Below are 22269 nucleotides of genomic sequence, written 5' to 3'. Positions count from 1 at the left end.
ATGAAAGTAATTTTCATAAAATTGTATTTTTAAATTAGAATTTATAGCACATGTGAGAGATTATAAAGAATTTAAATATTTCTTCATTTTTTCCCATTGCTTTGAAAACAGGAAACATTTTTATGCAAAAGCAAAGCAAAAGTGGCTATATTTGGAATTATTATGATATATACTACTCTGATTTGGTTTTTCCTCTATGTTGTCCACATTCAGCTGCAATTCCTAGTAGCAATCAGCCCAAGAATATAACTCAGTGAACACATATTAACCTTCGTTCAGTCATTTCCTTTTGGACAGCTGGTTTATCTTTCATATGGCGTAGGTATTTGTCATCAGCACATTCCAGAGAGAAATATCAGTTCTGCAGGAACTGATAATATTGTAATCAAAATTATTCCATAGGGTCTAGTTTTTCTTTGGACATACTGTGTATTCCATCATTTTAATGTCTGTAAGATTGATGGATAGTCGCCTGCAAATAATCTCTGGCACATCAGCTAGAATAGAGATTTTTTTTTTATTATTTTCACTGTGTTTATTATTCTGTATACAAATTTAATAATCCCTACTCTTTGGCAACTCGGGTTCCTGAGTAGAATTTTTACTCTGGATAGGCTTTGAATAAAATGAGATGTATAATAGTGAGAATTATAAGACCTTTAATCCCTATCTAATCATGGAGCTATTTATGAAAGCAGACATAAGGAAGAAAATGTCTTGTCTGATGTCTGACCTCTAGAATGAAATATCAGACTTCTGGAGAATGATAAACTAAGGTTCTATTTAAAAGAAGATTTTTGTGTTTAGCTTGTTACTCCAACACATTTTGTAGATATTAGCATCTTGGTGAAAGAGTATCAAAAAATGGACCCTTTGAAATTGGATGACTTCAGTAAATTAACAAGTATTTATTAAATCCTATGTTTCATGGGGGATGCAAATATGAAACTGAGAGTTCCTGCCCCTAAGGGACTTGCATCCTAACTGACTTCCTTTAGTCATCAGAGTTAAAGAGATGTTTGAATGATTAAAATAAAGTAATTTGATAAATAGCATCCGAGAAGTTTAAAGTATATAGATGGATCTAGAAGATAGCATAGACATGTGGGAGTAAAAGGAAGAACCATGTAGATATAGGGAGGTTAGTACCGGTTCAGCAAAGACTGCATTTGTCTAGTATTCAAGAATTAACCTAGCTAAATTTTGATGAGTCTCACATAACTGGGGTAACTGAGTGTTGCAACTCATAGAGTGGTGGAAACTACACGAATGAAGTCATAGTTCTTTTGGCCTACTGAATTATATCTTTCTCTCATTATATGAACAAAGCTCATTCTTTGAAAACTGACCATTCAGAAAAAAATCCCATGTACAGAAACTCCTTTTTTATTCATTTTAATGGAAAGAATTATCAAATATTACTCAAATAGCAAATTCACACTCACATTACTCCTTTGTTAATAACATTTACAAAAAAAGAAAGAACCTATATGTAACTTCATATCTTATGTCTATCTCACAATGAACTTTTGATCACTTTTTTCTTCTATATTTTCTCTTCAAAACTTGAACTATTGAAATGATCTGCCTCCTTTTAATTGTGAGATGAAAAGCCACATGTTTGAATTTTAATCATTATAAATGAACATATCTATTTTTTTTTCATTAGCCCATCTCATTAAAATAAATGTTAAATAAATTGTAAATCACTAGCTTTAGGAGTGAGTAAAGCTCAGGAATAAAACTATATAATATTGATCCTCCAAAATAAAATCTACTCATTCTTAACATCTATTTGGAAAAAATAAAATTTCTTTTTTTCTTATATTTTTATTTACTTTAAAAATAGACCTTCCTCTATACACAGTATAACCAAAAAAAAAAATATTACCCCTGAAATTTATTATATTTTTAATCATGTAAGTTTAATTTGGCAGGATGACCAATACATGTTAAATATATTAGAGTATAAATTAAATACAAAATAAGTATACATGTCTAAGCCATTATTTTGCTGTATAAAAAGAAGCGGACTCCAAAATATTGTATAGAAATATACAATCAAAAATGTAGGCAGGCAAAAATATAGGGATTGGGAATTCGATGTAATGGTTCATAGTCATCTCCCAGGATTCTTTCGCTGGGTGTAGCTGGTTCAGTTCATTACTGCTCCATTAGAAGTGATTTGGTTCATTTCATTGTTGAAGAGGGTCAGGTCCATCAGAATTGATCATCATATAGTATTGTTGTTGAAGTGTATGATCTCCTGGTGCTGCTCATTTCACTCAGCATCAGTTCATGTAAATCTCTCCAGGCCTTTCTGAAATCATCCTGTTGGTCATTTCTTACCGAACAATAATATTCCATATTATTCATATACCACAATTTATTCAGCCATTCCCCAACTTATGGACATCTACTCAGTTTCCAGTTACTGGAAACTGGCCACTACAAAGAGGGCTGCCACAAACATACTTGCACATAATATGTTTATTTTCCTGAAACCCTTCCAACAGTTGTCATTAATCTTTTGTATCATCTTTGACAATTGATAGGCACAAAGTAGAACCTCAAACCTGCTTTAAATTTTATTTTTCTACTAATGATTTGGATTTTTTTTTTGTGAATAGCTTTTATTTCATCCTTAGAAAACTGTCTGCTTATATCCTTTGACCATTTATCTATTAGATAACAATTCATTCTTAAAATTTCATCCAGCTCCTTATTATATCTTGTATGTGAAGTTTTTAACACAGAAACTTGCTGCAGTTTTTTTCCGATTTCCATTCTAAATTTAACTTTGTTGAATTAAGTTTGTTTGCACAAAAACTTTTTAATTTTATGTAATTAAAATTGTCCATTTTATAATCTGTGATTCTTTCCTGTCCCTTGTTTGGTTGAACTCTTCCCTATCCAGAGATCTAAATAGTAATTTTTGGGAGCCTACATTCTAATGTAATATGTTTATCAGGACTTGTTTTGTATTGTAGTTAGACTTTTGTGTGTGTCTTATTCTCAATATTAGTTTCTAAGCCCTCACATATGCTCCAGGAGAGCTGAGACCATATCTTGTCTAAACTTGTCTCCCCAGTGCGTAACTAACTACACAGTGTTGCCATGCTCACAGTAGATGCTTAGAACAGAGATGTTGAATAAAAGAACAAATGTCCCTTTGTTGCATTTTTAAAAAGACTTAAACTAACTTTAATTTAAGTATTGACTGTGGTAGGAAAGAGAGAATGGAAAGTCCATTTTTCCTTAATAAGTGAAATTTAAAAGATAAAACACAGAATTCTAGATCTTTAGAAAACAATTATTTTATATTTTTTCTGGGGTTTGTGTCAATAACTCTTAAAAAAAATTTAATATTTTAGGAAAAGTAATTTTCTTAGTGTTAAAGTTTAAAGTTTGACTCACTTAAATTTCTGTAATGATTTACCTTAAAAAAAAAATCAAATAATTATTTTTTTTCTTTAAAGGTTACTTCATTTTATCTAAAGTGTTTTTCTGCCTAGTGGGAACACTTAAGTGTAGTCACAAATCACCTGCAGTATATTCATAGAAAGATTAAAATAAGTTAAATTTATTTATAAGCCTGCAGGTTCCAAATTTCACAGATAATGTTCTCTGCATCCCCTCCCCCCCCTTGCTTAAAGATTTTACCCTTTTCTATTTCTGGTTGTAGCCATGAATTTCATGTAGCTATAAATGTGAGCACCTGAATACCATTTTGTTTCATTAGAACAGCAAATTGCCTCCTAAGGGTATAAGCTACGGACAGAGAGTTATAGAATTTTAGAATTGAAATGGACCTTAGAGATCATCTTGTCCATGATTGTGTTCCAGTGATATTAAGCTTACTTTGCACTTTTATCCAGAGAAAATTTTAAGTACATGAGGAGTAGATAATAGTTACTCTAAATATATGCATTTATGGAGAGTTAGAGAAACAATCTCTTCTTGACATGCTCATGACTTGCTCCCATGAATTAAGTGGTGAATATGACCCAAAGTGCATTAACCTTTATGGATTTTTCTTTGGTTTTCATGTTCCACTGATTTATAGTCTTAAATATGGCTGTTTCTGCCGTTTCTGAATGAATTCCTTGTAAATCATTTCTAAATGATCCTTTCCTAGTCAGGTAATCCAAGTAAATTCAATAAATAGCCAATCAATTCCTCTGAGGTTTCCATTCCTTTGTCAGACTTGCTTACCAATTTGTTGTGCTTCTAAGATATTCCTTTTGGGGATATAGGAACTTCTAAAATTGAGATCTCCAAAGAAGTACATTTATCATGGCATGTTTTCCAGGATTGTGCATTTGATAAGGTTTTGCTTAGATTTTATTTCTAAAGAATGAAAAGGGGGCAGCTAGGTGGCACAGTGTATAGAGCACCAGCCCTGAAGTCAGGAGGACCTGAGTTCAAATCTGACCTCAGACACTTAACACTTCCTGGCTGTGTGACCCTGGGCAAGTCACTTAACCCCAATTGCCTAAGAGGGAAGAGAGAATGGAAAGGTGCTAAAAAAAAGATGTGCTGTGGCTCATTGTGAAAGACCTGGATAAATTCTAGGTGTAGATGTTTGTATACAGTGTGATTATGTAAGACATACTTGATTACTAGGGATTTTGGGTGTAATGTATTGAGTGAAGTATAATTTTTTTTGGCTTTAAAAGGTTGTTGATTGTTTAAATGAGCTATGGGAACATCATTTATATATTATTAGAGTTTGGACATTCACATTAGTATTAATGTTGGCTTGTCTTCAAAGTTTTAGGGATTTTCTGCATAAGGCCTAAAATGTTGACTTCTCAGTTATAGTCTCACAGTGTTTTGGAATCTGGTAAAGACCAATAGTATTATTCAAACCAGTCTGTTCACTTTGTATGGGCTGGTTGGAGAGCTAGGAGGAGGGGGTATAGTTATGTTCAATTGTTGCAGTCTTATCTTACTCTTTGTGACCCCATTTGGGATTTTCTTGGGAAAGATGTTGGAGTATTCACCATTTCCATCTCCAGCTCATGTTGTAGATGAGGAATGAGTCAAAACAGGTTAAGTGCTTGTCCAGGGTCATCCAGCTAATACATGTCCTGAAGTCAAATTTAAACTCAGGAAGATCAGTCTTCTTGACTAGGCTCTGTACTCTTATCTACTGGGCCTTCTGGTTGCCCCCTGTCTTCATTTTATTAATGAGAAATTCAAACTAGAGGCTTACGTACAAGATGTTTTAGCTTTTTATTAGACTATTGGGTTGAAAAAAAAATCAGAGCAACCAGATTCAAATCTTGGTTCCACTATTTTTTATCTCTGTGACATTTGACCTCTGAACTTTTCTTCTCTTCCAAATGAAGTGGTTGAGATGCTTCCTAACAGCTCCAAGACCTATAATTCAGTGATTCTAAATGAATTTTTAAAAAATTTTCTCTACATGTAACTTTCTGGTATGGTTTTCTTTTCTCTATTTTACCATAAGACCAAACTACAAAACAGAAATCATGCCACTACTTTGTTTCCATATTTTCATTTGGATATAAATTGGATTTAAGATAAAAATTGGATATTAATATAGAACATAATTAGAAAATGCTATGCTGTGTGAAATATTTATCTTTTCCTATGTGGTACAATTGCATTTTATTTTCTTTGCTTCTAGGTTTTAGAGACTGGAGAAATGTCAGGGTCATCCATTGTGACCTCTCTGTATTTGTAGGACCTTTCACTATATCATTTTCACTAATGTATTCTCTAATCTAGTCTTGATTCTCTGCAACAGGGGTATCTTGACCACCTCCCTTGGATTCTTTTTCACTGCCTAATGGATCTTCTTGTTAAGACATTTTCCATATAAGCTTTTTCCCTTTCCATCAATTTATGCCATTGTATCAATGTGAAAAGAGCTTCTGAAATGTGATGTGGAGCCAGGTGTATGTTACCCTAAAGCAATCTGTCTTATTCATAAACATGCCCATGTTTACCTGTTTATCTCTGTTGTAAATAAAAACTTTATGTGTATATTGTTAGCTTGAGTAGTTGACCACAGAATTTAAAGTTAGGGTCTAGGCAAAGAAATAGTTATTTAATATTAGCAGCTTTCCTCAGAGGAATTAAAAACTGTTCCTTTACCTTAAATCCCATAATACAGTGTCAGGCCACTCTGCTCAAGGATGTTTCTAGCTAGTCATTGCTGCTAGACTTGGCTGAGATGGAATGAGAGAAATGGAGCTTTACAGTGAAATGGAATTTGTGATGATGAGCCTCAGCTAAGCAAAGGACTTTGCAAATCAGAAGCCCATGCAGCTTGAGTGAAATTTTAATTAGTTCAGAATTTCCCCAGTGGCATCCTGTGAAAAAGGATGGAAATCAAATCAAGATAGAAATAGTGGAAATTATTGGGGTGGGGAGGAAGAAGGAGGGGAGAGAGAAAGAGAGAGAATATTCATGCTCAGAGAGAAAACATATAGAACATACTAGTATGCTTGCTCTTTTATTTTTAATTTTTTTAATTTGCAAGCATGGATTTTTTCTCCTTCCCATTGAGGAAAAAATGAGAAGAAAAGCAAACCCTTTGTGACAGTTAATAATCAAACAAAACAAAATCCCATGACCAAAAAGAGGGGTGGGAATGGGAACTAATTCTGCATTTTGAGTCACAAACCAAAATACAAGTATTTCAGATGTAAAGTTTTTAAAATCCTCTCTTTGGTGATTATTCAAAAGAAAATTTTAACCCATATACTCAAAGATAAGAACCAATATAATCTTTAAGAAATCAGCCTTATTTCCTTAACTAGGTTGTAAACTCTGACTAAAGAGACTGTGGCTTATTTGTCATTCTAGAATCTCCTTCCTCACCAAAGTACTTAGCATAGGACTGTATCCACAATAGGTATTCATTAAGTTTTCACTGAATTGAATTAGGACTAATAACAATAGCTAAAACATATAACAAATAATTATGTTTCAGACACTGTGCTAAACTCTCTACAATTATTATTTTATTTAATCCTCATATAATAACCTAGAGATTTTTTTCTGAGACTTGTGATTTCCTTAGTGTGAAAATTCCTCTAATATAGATTAGCAGATCAACAACTTTTCTGTAACTTACTTGAAGAATTCCCAGGATACTCACAGGTGAAGTCCCTTCTCCATGTTGTCCAATACAAAAACTGAAATAAGGTCTTTCTCATTCTAAGGTCAGCTTCTACTATATTATATTATTTCTCAGTAAAGAGATTCTAAGGCATTTCTTAATCCTCTATCTTCTCACTTTCATTTAGCTATTTAGGAATCTTTTCAGAACACAAGAATTTTTGCTGATTTCTCATTCCTCCTCAATCTCATCCATTCATTCAGTGAAAATTTATTGAGTTCTTTCTGAGCTTAATGCAGCATCAAACACAAAAATGTAGAAAGATCGTCTAGGATCACATCATCTACTTCAGAGGTGTCAAATGCATACTCACATGCAATCCAAAACAATCCCAAGTGTGGTAGAGTCAGATTAAAATATAATTGGGAAAGATTTAACAAAGTAAACAATAATGCAACAAAATTTAGATAATATTACATTTTAAAACTAAATCAATATGCAGATGAAGAAGCTGAGACCCAGAGAAAGGGAACGATTTGCCTAGGCTCCTACAGAAAATATCTGACCAAGCCGGGATCAAATCTCAGACTATCTGACTCCAGATTGTCCTCTTTGCCCTACACTACCACCACACGCCCACCCAGACTAGGAAGCATTGCCTTCTCCCAGGAGAAGTCATACAAAGCACCAGCTCCTCGTCCTTCTGCTAAGCTGTCCAGAAGGAAGAAATGAAGGTCATTTACTTCTTCTCTGTATAGAAGTTATAGACTAAGGACCCAGAACAAGAACTTTTTTCAAATCTGATTTATGATTTAACCATTTCCTGTTATGGATAAAGATTATTGGCATATGACAATGATGTAAAATAAATATTATATATGCATATCCATAATGATAAGATATGTTTAAGATATTAATATATTTAAGGAATATGTATGCACATATATGAAGAGTTTTTTTGACATTTTTTAAAGTACAAATTCACATAAAAAGTATTTCCTAAATAGGTTATTGTTATAAATCCTATTGAGGCATCCTAAGACCCACACAGGATATATTTATCTTGATCTCCAGAAATCCCCAGTCAGAATAAGATACAAATAAATTTTAATGTATACAAAGAAGTAAAAATATCAAGATAATCACTTAACTCACAGCACTCTTTTAATAAGGGGGAGAGAAATTTTAGACTTGGGCTTTTTTAGCTCCTCAAAAAAAAAAAAAAAAAAATCTTCCTTCACCCTATATTCAGTGAATGGGTTTTGGATTATACCATCTCTAGGGTTTCTTCCAGACTTTAAATCCAGTGATTCAATTGAATGATAAGCCTGTTTTTCTAAGGCCATTTTCTTGGGTCTCTGGGCTTTGGGGTAGGGGTATTAACAGAGGCTAGAAAATTCAACCTTGGAAAATAGTACTAGACCAGTGTATTTGTAGGAGAGGAAGGGAAAGGGGAAGGGAGGGAGAAGGTGATGACAGTATGTCTACATGAACTCCTGAAATGAATTACCCTTATGGTAATGAAGTTTCCAAAAGTTTCCAGCTAAGGCTCTCATTCCCTGCTAGAAATGGCTATAAGCCATGGAAAAGCAGGCAAGATAACTGTTCTCTGGCAGCTCAATGGAATTAATCACTCTCATAGATCAATGGATCACTTGTAATCAACAGGTTATATACTGCCCTGGGTTATAAAAAGCATGAAGCTTCAACATAACCTCATCATTGAAGTTAACCAATTTATTCTTAATAGAAGTAGAGGATCATATAGCTAGTGGATACTGTGAAGAAATGTATACTATAATTAGGGTGCTAATGAAGGAAGATTTTTTTTTGAGGAATATTGCTTTGGCTTATGAGAGATCAGGGACCTTGAGGGAAGGACCAATTGCAATCCCAAGAGACAAGGGGCCCTTCCTGAATGAAGACCAGACTAGGAGAACAGTAACCACCCCTCACCCCAGATCATACCACGTTGGAAACATTAAAGCCTGAAGCTTGAGAGAGAACCCTTCCCACCCTCCACTCAAGGAACAGAGCCCAACTTGAACATAAAGTTTAAAATTAGGCTAGAAACAACAACAAAAGAACCTCACCATAAAAATCTGTAATTATAGGGAAGATAAAGACACAAACTCAGAAAAAGACAATGAAGTCAAAACAGCTCTAAGCAAGGAATGTGGATTGAACACAAACCCAAACAAGTATTCCTAGAAAAAACAAAAACGATTTTTAAACTGTAATAGTGGAGAAGAAAAATTAAAGAAATAAAAGCAAAGGAAAAAAGTATGAAAAGACAATTAACAATTTGGTAAAAGAGGCACAAAAATACTACACTTAAAAACTTAAAAAAAAAACAACACTTAAAAAACAATTTTGGTCAGAAGGGAAAAGTGGTACAAAATTTCACTGGTGAAAACAATTCCTTAAAAATTAGAATTGGACAAATGGAAACTAATGACTCCATGAGACATTAAGAAATAATAAAATAAAGCTAAAAGAATGAAAAAAAAAATGGAAGAAAATAGTGAACTATCAGAAGAAGTACCTGATCTAGTAAACTAGAACAAAATGCCTGAAAGCCATGATCAAAGACACCATTGTTCAAGAAATTATTAAAGAAAACTGTTCTATTATCCTAGCTCCAGAAGCTAAAATAAAAATGGAAAGAATTCATTAATTGCCACTTGAAAGAGATCCTAAAATAAAAACTTCCAGGAATATTTTCACCAAGTTCTAGTGTCCTGATGTCAAAGAAAAAAATATTGCAAGCAGCCGGGAAGAAATCAATCAAATACTGTGACCATGGTCAGGATCACATAAAATACAACACCTGTCATGTTAAAGGAGCAGGGGGGCTTGGAATATAATATTTTGGGAGATAAAAGAACTGGCATTACAACTAAGAATACTCAGCAAAACAATATAATCCTTCAGGGGAAAAAATAGATATTTAATGAAATAGAGAACTTCCTAGCATTCCTGATGAAAAAAAAAAAAAAAAACCCAGAGCTAAATAAAAATCTGAATTTCAAATGTTGGACTCAAGAGAAGCATAAAAAGGTAAACATGAAATAATGTTCAATTCAATATGTAAACTCTTTACATAACATGTAGGAAGATGATACATGTAACTTTTATGTAATTTATCTTTAAGACTATTACAAGGATTTTACAGAGACTGAAAACAGGAGTGAATTATTTTGGAATAATGTAAAAAAAATCATTGGTGGGAAAGAAGAAGAGAGATCTTTATATGTAACTAAAGATAAGTAAGAAAGAAGCCAAAGAATGAATAAAATTTTAGAAAAGTAAGACTTCTGGAGAAAATTGAACAGCTGGAAAAAATTCTCAGCTGTATATGGCATCTTGAAAAAACATTTGACCATTTATTAGGGCATAGAAACCTCACAACCAAATGAGAAAAAAAAACCAAAATTTTAAATTCACTCTTTTCTGGCCATAATGTAATAAAAATTACATTTAATAAAGGATTATGGAAACAACAATGATTAATTATTAATTGGAAACTAAATAATCTAATATTAAGAAATGAATAGGCCAAAGAACAAATTATAGAAATAATCAAATTCATTAAAAATAATGAACACAGTGAGACAACATATCAAAACTTGTGGGATACAGCTAAAGCAGTACTTAGGGGAAAATTTATATCTTTAATTGCTTATATCAGTAAAACAAAGAAAGAGAAAATAAATTGGGCATGAAATTTAAAAATGCTTAAAAAAAAACAAAAGAACAAAATAAATTCCCAAATAAACACCAAAATGGAAATCCTAAAGTCAAAGGAGAAATTAATAAAACTGAAATAAAAGAAAACTAGCAAACTAATAAATAAAACTAGCTAGCCTTGTTTGATTATTTATTTTTTTTTTTAGAAAGAAGAAAACCAAATTTCTAAGATTTACTAAAAGGATTATTATTATTTATTATTATTAAAGGATTAATGCACCAGCAATGAAGATAAAATTAAAGCAAGTAGGAGTTGTTTTGCCTAATTTTATGCCAGTAAAATTGGCAATTTAAGCGAAATGAATATTTACAAAATTAAACTCTTAAAAGTAAGGATAGAACTGATGGACTCTTAGGGTCCTTTCAAGTCTGAGATTCTACAATCTAGCAAAAAGAAATTAATATATATATATAATATAATTTTTTTTTTTTCTTCTTGCTTCTACTTCTTTCTCCAGTCTTACTAGAAAATACCAACAGATGCCATTCCATTCAGATTCCTGCAAGGCATTGAATGCTTCCTCAGTAAGCAAAAATTGCCCCTGATTTGTGTCTTCTCTGAACAGTTTTTCAGCTTAACAAAGTTTCTTACTGTTATTGACTGGAATAAAGAAAGAACTGATAAGAAAGCTTTTTTTTTTTTTGTGGAGCTTCTCTTGTTCATTTTCTTGTTTTGTTTTGTTTTGTTTTTCTCTATTTTTCTTTTTTATTCCTTTTCACACAGAGATCTCTCCTAATTCTGAGAGCAGATTTGGAACCTTATGTTAAATGGGTCCCTTCGAGTTAGAGGTGATAATATCAACCTGGATATATCATTTTAAACTGATAAAGCCAACATAGTATAAGCTTTAGGGAATAGATGGTTTGTGTTTGAAAGAAATCACTCAGCTAAAATTGACAGAAAGCACTCTTGTCAGTGCTACTCAAAGTTTTGTGTCCTACAGACACCAAAGGCAAACAAAGAACTAATACAGAGATAATTAAGAGCATTGTATTGATCTGTTTAGGGCCATGGTGACTAGTAAAGGAAAAAAAATCTCTGTATTAAATGTTATAAGTTTTGAGAATGTCAGAACATTGAGTGTTCAAAAAGTATCTGTTCAAAAGACGTTTTTTTCCCCAACCATTCCTTTGAAAAGAATAAATCAATTAATTGCTATTCTGGTACTTGATCCCCATAACCACATTTTCCTTTTTGAAAAAGAAACTTTGGTGGAGTCCAGTGTCTATCATATTCACAAAGGTAATTTACTTTCAAAAGTGAAGCAATGTAGAAGAGGGATTTCTTTGCAGGCTGACTAGAGATTAGTTGTACTAGGGAATGGGGATTACAAATTCAAAAGGAATATTAGTCTCACCAGTGTCCTCCAACCAGCAATGACTAACCAAGGAATATCTCTGTTCTTTCTCTTAACTATCCAGCTTGCTTTTCCATTTTCTTCAACTTGTTTAAGCCTCCCTTAAATAGTTTTTGCTACTTACAGTTGTACTCATCACCCTATCTTCATTATTCGGGATTCTTGTTGATATTGTTTATAAAAATTAAGAGGCCTTAACAAGATTTCTCTTTGACTAGCCATTCCCATTTTCTTGTCATGGGCTACTTCTGCTGTGACAATCTTAGGTGTAGTGTTCAAAAAACTTGTAATTAGGTTTGTCTGGTAACTTTCAGAGTTTCCTAAATTGGGAGGGTGCAGGGAAGGCCAATGATGGCAATGGTTGTAATCACTTATAAGACAACAAGGCTTTTAGTAAATTCTCAATATGTGTCATACAAGATGCAATGGAGATAAAAAGAAAGGCAAAAGAAATTGTCCCGATTTAAAGGACATCATACGCTAATGAAGGAAACAATATTCAGATTAACAATTCACACAAGCTATGTCTTGTGCAAATGGAAAATAATCTCACTTCTGTTCTTTAGAATTCTACCAAGAAAATTGATGTTCTGGGAATTTCCCTCATTTGCTCTGTAGAAGTGTTCCTACTTTCTGGTGATATTTTGAAAGAATTGTGAAGCATTTTTATGATTGCCCCCTTTATTCAATGACTTTATTATATATAGTTTCTCTCTTCTATTCTTCTAGGTTTATTCAAGAGATCGAGCATGCCCTGGGACTTGGTCCAGCCAAACAGTGTCCTCTTCGAGAGTTTCTCACCATGTATATCAAAAACATATTCCTCAACCAGGTCTTGACTGAAATCAACAAAGAGATTGAAGGAGTCACCAAAACTTCTGACCCTTTAAAGATCCTGGCTAATGCAGATACCATGAAAGTACTGGGAGTACAGCGGCCTCTCCTACAGGTAGTGCCTGGCACATTTTTGCTCTTATCCCACTGATTTTCAAACATAAATCATACAAGGACTTTTGAACTGAGTCAAAAACCCTAGGCTTGAGTTCAAACTGATACTTCCTTTGAATTTTAAAAATTCACTGAAATGTTTCATCAGCTGTTAAATGGAGAATATACTTATACCATACATTTGCTTGTAAGCCCTATTTATCTCATACCAGGCAGTATGGTGTAGTGGGTAGAGGACTGCCCTTGGAGCCAAGAAAAGCCAAGTTTAAGGCTTGCTGTATATTGGGCAAGTCACTAGTAAGTAATTATTAAATTCCTTTTGTGTGCAAAGCACTATGCTAAGCACTGGGGAAATGACCTCATTAGCAGGAGGCAGCAAGCAAGCAAATATGTACAAATGAGCTATATATATCATAAATAGGAAAGAATTAGGAGAAGAAAGATCTTAGAATTAAGAAGGGCTAGGAAGAACTTCCTGTAAAAGATGAAGTTTTATTTGGGATTTAAAGGGAAGCTAGGAAAGTCAATAGGTAGAGATGAGCAAGAAAATCATTCCAGACATGGAGGAGAATAGCCAGAGAAAATTCCCACCTGGAGCATTTTGTTCCACTGGAGTATACTGAGGGAGAGAAAAGGGTGATATGGTCAAATTTGTTCTTTGGACCACTTTAGTGACTGAATGGAGGATGAATTGGGGTGGGGAGAGATTTGAGGCAGGCAGCAGACTGTTGCTGTAATCAAGATGTGGGGTGATGAGGGGACTGAGTATTGACAGGATCATAGGAAAGAAAGTCGTTGTAAAGGTAAAAGATGAAGACTGCAAAAGCTTGGACATAGAAATTTAGGATGACTCGGAGATTGTAAGCCTGAGCAACTAGGAAAATGTCATTGCCTTCAGGAGTAATAGGGAAGGTGGGATAGGGCAAAGGAAGGCTTAATTTGTTTACTTAGTTATTTCTATATCTTGGATGTAAGAACCCGTATCAAAAGAAAACCCATATCAAAGAAATCTGATAAAAAAAGATTATTTTTTTCTTTCTCAAATGCACTATTTTGTCTATCTGAAAGGCTTTAATTTTCAAGTAATCAAAGTTATTTATTTTGTTATCTTTTATAATAGCCTTTATTTATTGTTTAGTTAGGAATATATCTAGCCATAGTTGTGAGAGGCATGTGTTAATTTTTTTGTTATGATAGCTTTTTATTTACAAGTTATTTGCATGGGTCATTTTTCCGCATTGACAATTGCAAAACCTTTTGTTACAGTTTTTCCCCTCCTTCCCCCCACCATCTCCCCCAGATGGCAGGTTGACCAATACATGTTATATATGTATACATGTCCATACAGTTATTTTGCTGTACAAAAGGAATCGGACTTTGAAATGGTGTACAATTAGCCCGAGAAGAAAATCAAAAATGCAGGTGGACAAAAATAGAGGGATTGGGAATTCTATGTAGTGATTCATACTCATTTCCCAGAGTTCTTTCACTGGGTGTAGCTGGCTCAGTTATTATTGCTCTATTGGAACTGATTTGGTTCATCTCATTGCTGAAGAAGGCCACATCCATCAGAATTGATCATCATATAGTATTGTTTTTTTTTTTTCTTCATTTGAGTTTTTTAATATTTTTTTTATTTTATAATAACTTTATATTGACAGAATCCATGCTAGGGTAATTTTTTTTATCATCATATAGTATTGTTGTTGAAGTATATAATAATGTCCTGGCCCTCCTCATTTCACTCAGCATCAGTTCATGTAAGTCTCTCCAGGCCTTTCTGAAAATCATCCTGTTGGTCATTTTTTACAGAACAATAATATTCCATAATATTCATATACCACAGTATATTCAGCCATTCTCCAATTGATGGGCATCCACTCAGTTTCCAGTTTCTGGCCACTACAAAGAGAACTGCCACAAACATGTTTGCATATACATGTCCCTTTCTCTTCTTTAAGATCTCTTTGGGATATAAGCCCAGTAGTAGCACTGCTGGATCAAAGGGTATGCCATGTGTTAATTTTTAATGGTACAATCTTTAATACTAAAGTGTGCACTAAATGTGCACATCTGCTTAGAATGCTTTGTAGAAGCATTTAAGGTGTTGGTCTAACCCTAATTTCTGCTTGATTGTTTTTCAGTTTACTTAACAGTTTTTATCATAAGAAGATTTTTTTTTCCCTACGTAATTTGTGTTTTTTTCTACTTTTTTTTCAGAATTCAGTGGTTATTGAGTTCTGTTATTTCTGAATCTCCCTTGTGTAGTCTTTTCAATTGATTTAATTCTGTTCCTTAATCAATACCAGATGGTTTTCATGATTGTTATTTTATTAATATAGCTTAAAATATGGAAGTACTTTTCTTTCAGAAAGTTTTTAACCTAACGGTTCTTCAATGAAACGAAAATAGCTATGATTGCATTCATAGAATCATTGTTAGGAAAGTGTTCTGTAAACTTAAAAGTAAACAGTAGTTTTTTTTCTGTGGTTTTAGGAGAATACCAGTAAATTGTCTGGTTAAGCCTTTGCTGTCAAACAGTGTGAATCTAAGCCACTACAGGGCCACACTAGCAATCACTTAGTTGATTTAGAATGACTCTGAACCCAAATGTAACCTGGATTGTTTTTAGTAAAATTAAATTGTTTTATTTAGAAGATGAGCTTGTTTGGAGATTAAAATTTCATTTTCTCTATTGATATTTGACCTTAATATATATCTGAGTAAGAATTCAGGCAAATGGGCTCAAGCTATCTTTCATAGACCTCTTGGCTTAACAAGATGGTTCTTCATTTCTCCTAAAACTTAAGATGCAGAGAGTATATTAATTTATGGTTGTGCATTGAATAGCTTATATACCATTATGGAATCTCTTTTGTTTTCCTGTAAGAAACTGTTGGACACAACCCATTTGTATCTAGGTTTATGCTATTAGGATATATGAGAATTTCCAGGGCTTTCATGGTCATGGACTCTTTCAGTACCAGAACCAGAAAGAACTTCAGAAATCATCTAGTCTAGCTCCCTTCTTTACAAGTGAGGAAACAGGGTCACAGAGTTTCACTATTTTTTTGCCCAAGTCCCCTAATTCACAAGCAGCAAAGTCATGGCTAGAAGCAGAGCTCCCTAGCTCTCATTCCATCACATTTCTTTCTCTGTTTATGTTATCTTCTGCCACTCTCTGGTTTCCTAGACCTTTTTTGAATTGTGATACCATTCTCATTTTAATGATAACTTATTCTTGAACAGCTACATGTCACATAGATGCATCTTATAGTGGTTTCCCTTAAATCTTTGATCTTTTAAGCCCTACTTTGTTCTTATTATTTCCATATCTAAGAGAATTTATTGCAAGGACATAGCTTTAAAATAAAAGTCTTGTGGGTCCCAAAATTTTAGTTTTTTTTTATTTCTAGAAAAATAGCTCACCTTTTCTTTATCATTGGAGAAATAAGTTTTATGTTTTTGGATCTTCAGGGACTTGAAAAACAATATAGACTTGTGTGGTGTGCCCACTTAGACTGTCTAATACCATGTCTAACACCTCACATTGATTATAAATCTAATTCATTTCTCCTTAGAATATATTCAATGTGGAAGGCAAAGGGGATAGAGTTGTTGATTTAAAGGTACACTAAATTAAATGTATAATAGTTGAGCTAAAATAGTATTTGTGTCATATCAAGGAAAAGTAATCATTTTTTAAAACTTGAAAGGAAGACATATTGAATAATACAAACAGAAGCAGTTCATGTTTTTCACTCATCATCAAAAAAAATTTAAGCCTCTCTTTACATGTTTAAGCCTCTCTTTATGAATATTGTATCAAGATAGTTAATAGTTATTGAGAAGCACTAAGTTTAAAGGAAGAAAAGAGAAATCCTACAATTTCTACATCTGTAGAAGTCATCTAGAGGGTATTAATACAACTCAGATCGTCATTATTTTAATGTCTAACCACTTCAAAATTAATATATCTAAAATTTTATCAATTTGGGTACTGCTACTGACTTAAACTTAAACCCCCCTCAATAATGTTATGATCTTCTCCTGAGCAAGTGCTGCACCTGACCTGGTAATGATCTTCTCTGTTCTTACATAGATCAGTCCTCAGGTGTACAGCTCATCAAGGAGCCTAGATTCAGGGCATTTCCAATTTAGTCATACCTGCTCAGGTCTGACTTTGAGAACTCAGGTCACTTTCACACCATGATGAGGCAGTGAAGTTAGACTGGAATATTTTTTTAAATTATGTTAAAAGTTGTATTACAACATGGAATATAATCTAAACATACATGAGTCTTGATCAATGATGCACAGAAGCAGCTATACCCAAAGAAAGAACACTAGGAAATGAATAAACTGTTTGCATTTTGGTTCTTCTTCCTGGATTATTTTTATTTTCTGAATCCAATTCTTCCTGTGCAACAAGAGAACTGTTCGGTTCTGCACACATATATTGTATCTAGGATATACTGTAACCTATTTAACATGTATAGGACTGCTTGCCATCTGGGGAAGGAGATGGAGGGAGGGAAGGGAAAGTCAAAACAGAAGTGAGTGATAATGGTGTAAAAAATTACCCAGGCATGGGTTCTGTCAATAAAAAGTTATAATTATTAAAAAAAATACATACATTAGTCATAGTCTGAAACATCAATAAGTATGTACTATTTCCCATATGTTTGAGCACTATACTGAGCACTGAGAGTATAAAGAAACAAAGACAAAACAGTCATTGCCTTCAAGGAGCTTATACTCTAAAGAGAGAGATAATATGTGCACATAAAAAGGTAAATATGATATTGATACCAAGTAGATCTAAAATTGAAAAGGACCTTGGAGATTATTTAGGCTACCCTTCCTCCCATCCCCATTTTACTTTATTGATGAATAAATTGGGGTTCAGAAGTAAAGGGCCCTGTCTAGTCTGATAGTCATTACATAGCAGAACCACTCTTGAAGCCTAGAGTCTGGCAGTCAGTGAATAGCAAAGTCAGCAGTCAAGCCCCAAGTTTTGAATTCCAACAGCAGTGGTACTTCTACCTTTCAAAGCCAGCCAACTGAAATAACATCCCTGAGCAGCTCTATTGAGTATATATATCAAATCACTTATCCATTTCTAGCCATCTTCTTCCTGTCTTTTAAATTAATTATTCCATCTTGAGGGTGCATAAGAGCTTTGAGTTGACCTCTGCATTTGGGTGACCTCATCAGGGTTAGATAATTATATTGCAATATGTGACTGTGTTAACCTTGAATCCAAGGCCATTGCCGTTATTAACCTCACAAATTTGTTTCTGGAAGCTAAAAAAGCTGTTGTATTATTTGGCTGTTTAGCTGCCCTTTCACCAAGTTCCTTTTATGGGTATGCAAATTGGATAAGCCATATCAATAAATATGTTTAATATTCTCAAAGTGTTGTGAGGCCAAAAATGCAAACTGGATGTTGCTGGATTTTTGTGCCCATATTGAGAATTCTTTTTTTTTTGTAATGAATGTAAATCATTTCCTGAAGCAACTATTCATGGTCAAAATTCTGTGTTTCTTAAATGTGTTTATATGATCCTTAGATATGATTATTGTAGGTTTTTGTAAGTGCCTAATCTGAAAGAAGAATAAATAATTGACTACATGTATTTTGCCTCAAGAGTCTAAGCAGAAGTGTTGGAGTGGTGGGGAGAACAAAAAGGGGAATGTTTATTTAGTATTTGAGTATTGAGATTTTTTTTAAAGCCCTTAAATTTATTTTTTTTTCCTACTAAGTTGGCCATATTTAGTCAGCAACAAAACAGTAACAGCAACCAAAAAAAATGTAGTACCAGCTTCTCCCATGGCAACACCTTCTATCATGTAGCATCAATTAAGTTCATTTAAACAAATAGTAAATGCCACCTGGGTACAAAACATTATACTAATCATTGGAAACCTCAAATAAGAGGAAAGGAAAAACTGCCTGGATTCAGGCATGTGGACACATGCCCAGGAGGTGAGGCTGCTGTCATTTGAATCATAAGTGTTAGAAATTTGATTAAAGGGTAGCTAGATGGCCCATTGGACAAAGTGCTGATCCTGGAGTCAAGAAGATTTGAGTTCAAATCTGGCTTCAGACACCTACTAACTATGTGACTCTGGGCGAGTCACTTAACCCTGCTTGCCTCAGTTTTCTCATCTGTAAAATGATTTTGGAAGGAAATGGAAAACCACTCCAGTGTCTTTGCCAAGAACACCTCAAATGGAGTCACAAAGATTTGAACATGATTGAAATGAACCAGAAAAAAGGAGTTTAAAAAGGACCTCACAGGTCATTTAATTTAACCCATACTTGCACAAGAACTCCCTTTATACTACCACCAGAGAGTGATTTGAGTGGTTATTTAAGTCTTTACTTAAAAACAGCACCGTTAACCTGCTACCTTCCTAATTATTAGGGAGTTTTTCCTCATTTTAGGCTAAAAACTACCTTTCTCCATTTTCTACCCAATTCTGTCTTCTGGGACCATGCAAAAGAAATGTAATCCTTCTTTCAAATGATAATCTGTAATGACCATGTATTTAAAATCAGCCAGAGTCAGGAACTCAGGTTAAGGGGAAAATCTTCAGTCTTTATTGAAGTGAAAAGGTGAAAAAAGATTGCGATAGCAATATGGGCAAGAAGGATTGGGATAGCAATATGGGCAGCTGTGACAAGAAGCCAGCTAGCAGAGAAAGTGGGGCCTGAGCGAGTCTCCTCCCCTTCCTTTTTCACTCCCCTGCCTCCACCCACCAGAATCGTCATTTCCTATACAACATATCAGGACTTGCACAAAGAGTGGACGGGGGCCATTCTTTCTCCAAGCTTATATATTAATAGAGTGTGGTCCAATTACTATTTAACTTCATGTGCTTGGGACCTCAGTGCATCAACTCAAGCCTCAGCCCATTACATCTCCCGCTTTCTTTTGTTTTAGAACACAGGTAATCATGCCATCCCTGACTCCTCAGGGAGGTCAGAGCCCCCAAGAGGAGGTGATCACATCCTCCCTGACTTCTCAGGAAAGGAGGTGAAAGCACCGAAAAGGAGGTGATTACGACCCCCCTGACTTCTCAGGAAGGGAGGTGAAAGCACTAAAAAGGAGATAATCACGCCCTCCCTGACATCTCAGGAAGGGAGATGAAAAGCACCAAAGGGAAGTGGGGGCTGCTAGCAGGTTTCTGGGCTCAAGGGTCTTATTATGCACAAACCCATCAGCATGGGAAGTATTACACAAGCACATAGCAACAACGCAGAGGCTATTAGTGATGACTCTCCCCACAGTCAGTGCAGGCTTGATGTGGTGTAACAAACATGAATTATTCACCCAATTAACGGTATAACAAACAATATAAATCAACATTGTGTTGTAAAAGATTGCCAGAAGTCCTAGAAGGAGAGTATGTAAACAGCAGTCACACATGCACCTTCTTCAGCAGCCAAGAGATAGTCCAAAACCAATCTATTGTCCATTGCTTCTCATATCAGGGAATCTAATGATCCCCCCCCCCCCAAGTTTTTGAAGTCCAGCAAAAGTCTTTTTATGTCTTAGGGAATCCAATGATTCCAGCAGATTTTGAAGTCCTGTGACAGTCTTATCATTTCTCAGAAAATCCAATGATTCCTGAGGGCTTTCAAGTCTTATATCTCAAAGAATCCAATGATTCCTGAGGGATTTAAAGTCCTACAACAATCTAATGTCTCAGAGAATCCAATGATTTCTGAGGGTTTTGAAGTCCAATGATTTTCTATGTCCATGAGTCAAACGTCATAACTGCCACACTCTTTCAATGGTGAGCACAATCAGCAACAGAACCACCCAATGTTTCTTGGATCTTCTCCTTCGTTTCAAGGGTCTGCTCCGTCTCTCTGCGAAGGACAACGCGAATACGGCTCGTTGGCACCCATCTGATTCCTTCTCCACCTGTAGAGATACAAGCAAACCCTCTCCCCCAAGCAGTTAGCCTATCTGGTCCCTTCCATTCACCACTTTCTGGGTCTCTCCACATCACCTGGCGATTATCTAAAGATAGTGGAGCTGCTCGCACTGGACACTGCCCTTCCAGTGGGTTATAAAACCTGTCTGCCGGAGCCAGTGCATCTTTGTCAAAAATCAAGAAGTTAATAGTATAAAGAGCTAGATTTAGAAGCTCTCTAGGGTTACCTGTGGCTCCCCCTTTCTTTTGTTTTTGGAGCAGCATCTTAATGTCTCTGTTTCTCCTTTCTACTATTGCCCGTCCTTGAGGATTAAAGGGTATGCCAGTGGTGTGTAAAATCTTATACTGTGCACAAAAGTGTGCAAAATGTTTGGAGGTGTATGCAGGACCATTGTCTTGTTTTTATTGCTTGTGGCACTCCCATAATGGCAAATGCTTGCGTGAGGAATCCAGTGACCACTCGGGCTGTCTCTTTTGCTGCTGGTATGGCAAAAGTGAATCCTGAAAAGGTGTCTACCACAACATGGATAAAAGACAGACGACCGAAAGATTTATAATGGGTCACATCCATTTGCCAGATTTCATTGGGTCTCAGACCACGAGGGTTCTTCCCTGGAGGCAGTGTAGGAGCGTGGAAAGGAAGGCAAGCTGTACAGCTTTTCACTATGCTCCTAGATTCCTCTTTTGTAATCCCAAACTGTAAACGCAAAGCTCGAGCAGCCTGATGGTATTTAGAATGGGATTCCTGGGCCTCCTGAAATAAAAGCGTACTGGCCAACATAGTTAAAAGACTATCTGCCTTTGAATTCCCATCAAAAATAGGGCCTGGGAGTCCCCTATGTGAGTGGACATGCAAGATATAAATCTTACTTGGATGTTTTCTCACTTGTTCCTGAAGTTCCTTAAAGAGCTGATATATATTAGAAGCTGCAAATTTTATTTGGGCTGTGGCAATTCTTTGTACCACACCTACTGAATAGGCTGAATCAGATATTATATTTATGTCTCCTGGGTAATAAGTGAGAGCTAGCATCGCATATAATTCGTTCTGCTGAGTGGACTGAAAAGGAGTTCTGACTACTTTCTTTATCGTTAAGTCATGAGAGTATACAGCACAAATATTGTGTTTGGACGCATCTGTAAAGATAGTTGGTCCTTTAAGAGGAA

General features: G+C 34.8%; 1 protein-coding gene and 1 long non-coding RNA gene across 4 annotated transcripts in view; one reads left to right on the top strand and one right to left on the bottom strand.

Annotated features, from left to right (window-relative positions):
- Positions 1-22269, top strand: part of EXOC4 (exocyst complex component 4) — a 931688-nt gene that overhangs the window by 655936 nt on the left and 253483 nt on the right. For all 3 annotated transcript variants that reach the window (XM_052001552.1, XM_052001551.1, XM_052001550.1), the window contains exon 11: positions 12934-13153. In XM_052001552.1, the coding sequence (XP_051857512.1) occupies positions 12934-13153 (220 nt within the window). The remainder of the gene's footprint in view (positions 1-12933; positions 13154-22269) is intronic.
- LOC127564794 (uncharacterized) overlaps positions 1-22269 on the bottom strand; it is a 229524-nt gene that overhangs the window by 161967 nt on the left and 45288 nt on the right. The window lies entirely within an intron of this gene.

The sequence above is a fragment of the Antechinus flavipes genome, chromosome 5, assembly GCF_016432865.1.
Source record: "Antechinus flavipes isolate AdamAnt ecotype Samford, QLD, Australia chromosome 5, AdamAnt_v2, whole genome shotgun sequence".
In the NCBI taxonomy this organism is placed as follows: Eukaryota; Metazoa; Chordata; class Mammalia; order Dasyuromorphia; family Dasyuridae; genus Antechinus; species Antechinus flavipes.
This window is presented reverse-complemented; position numbering and strand designations above follow the sequence as displayed.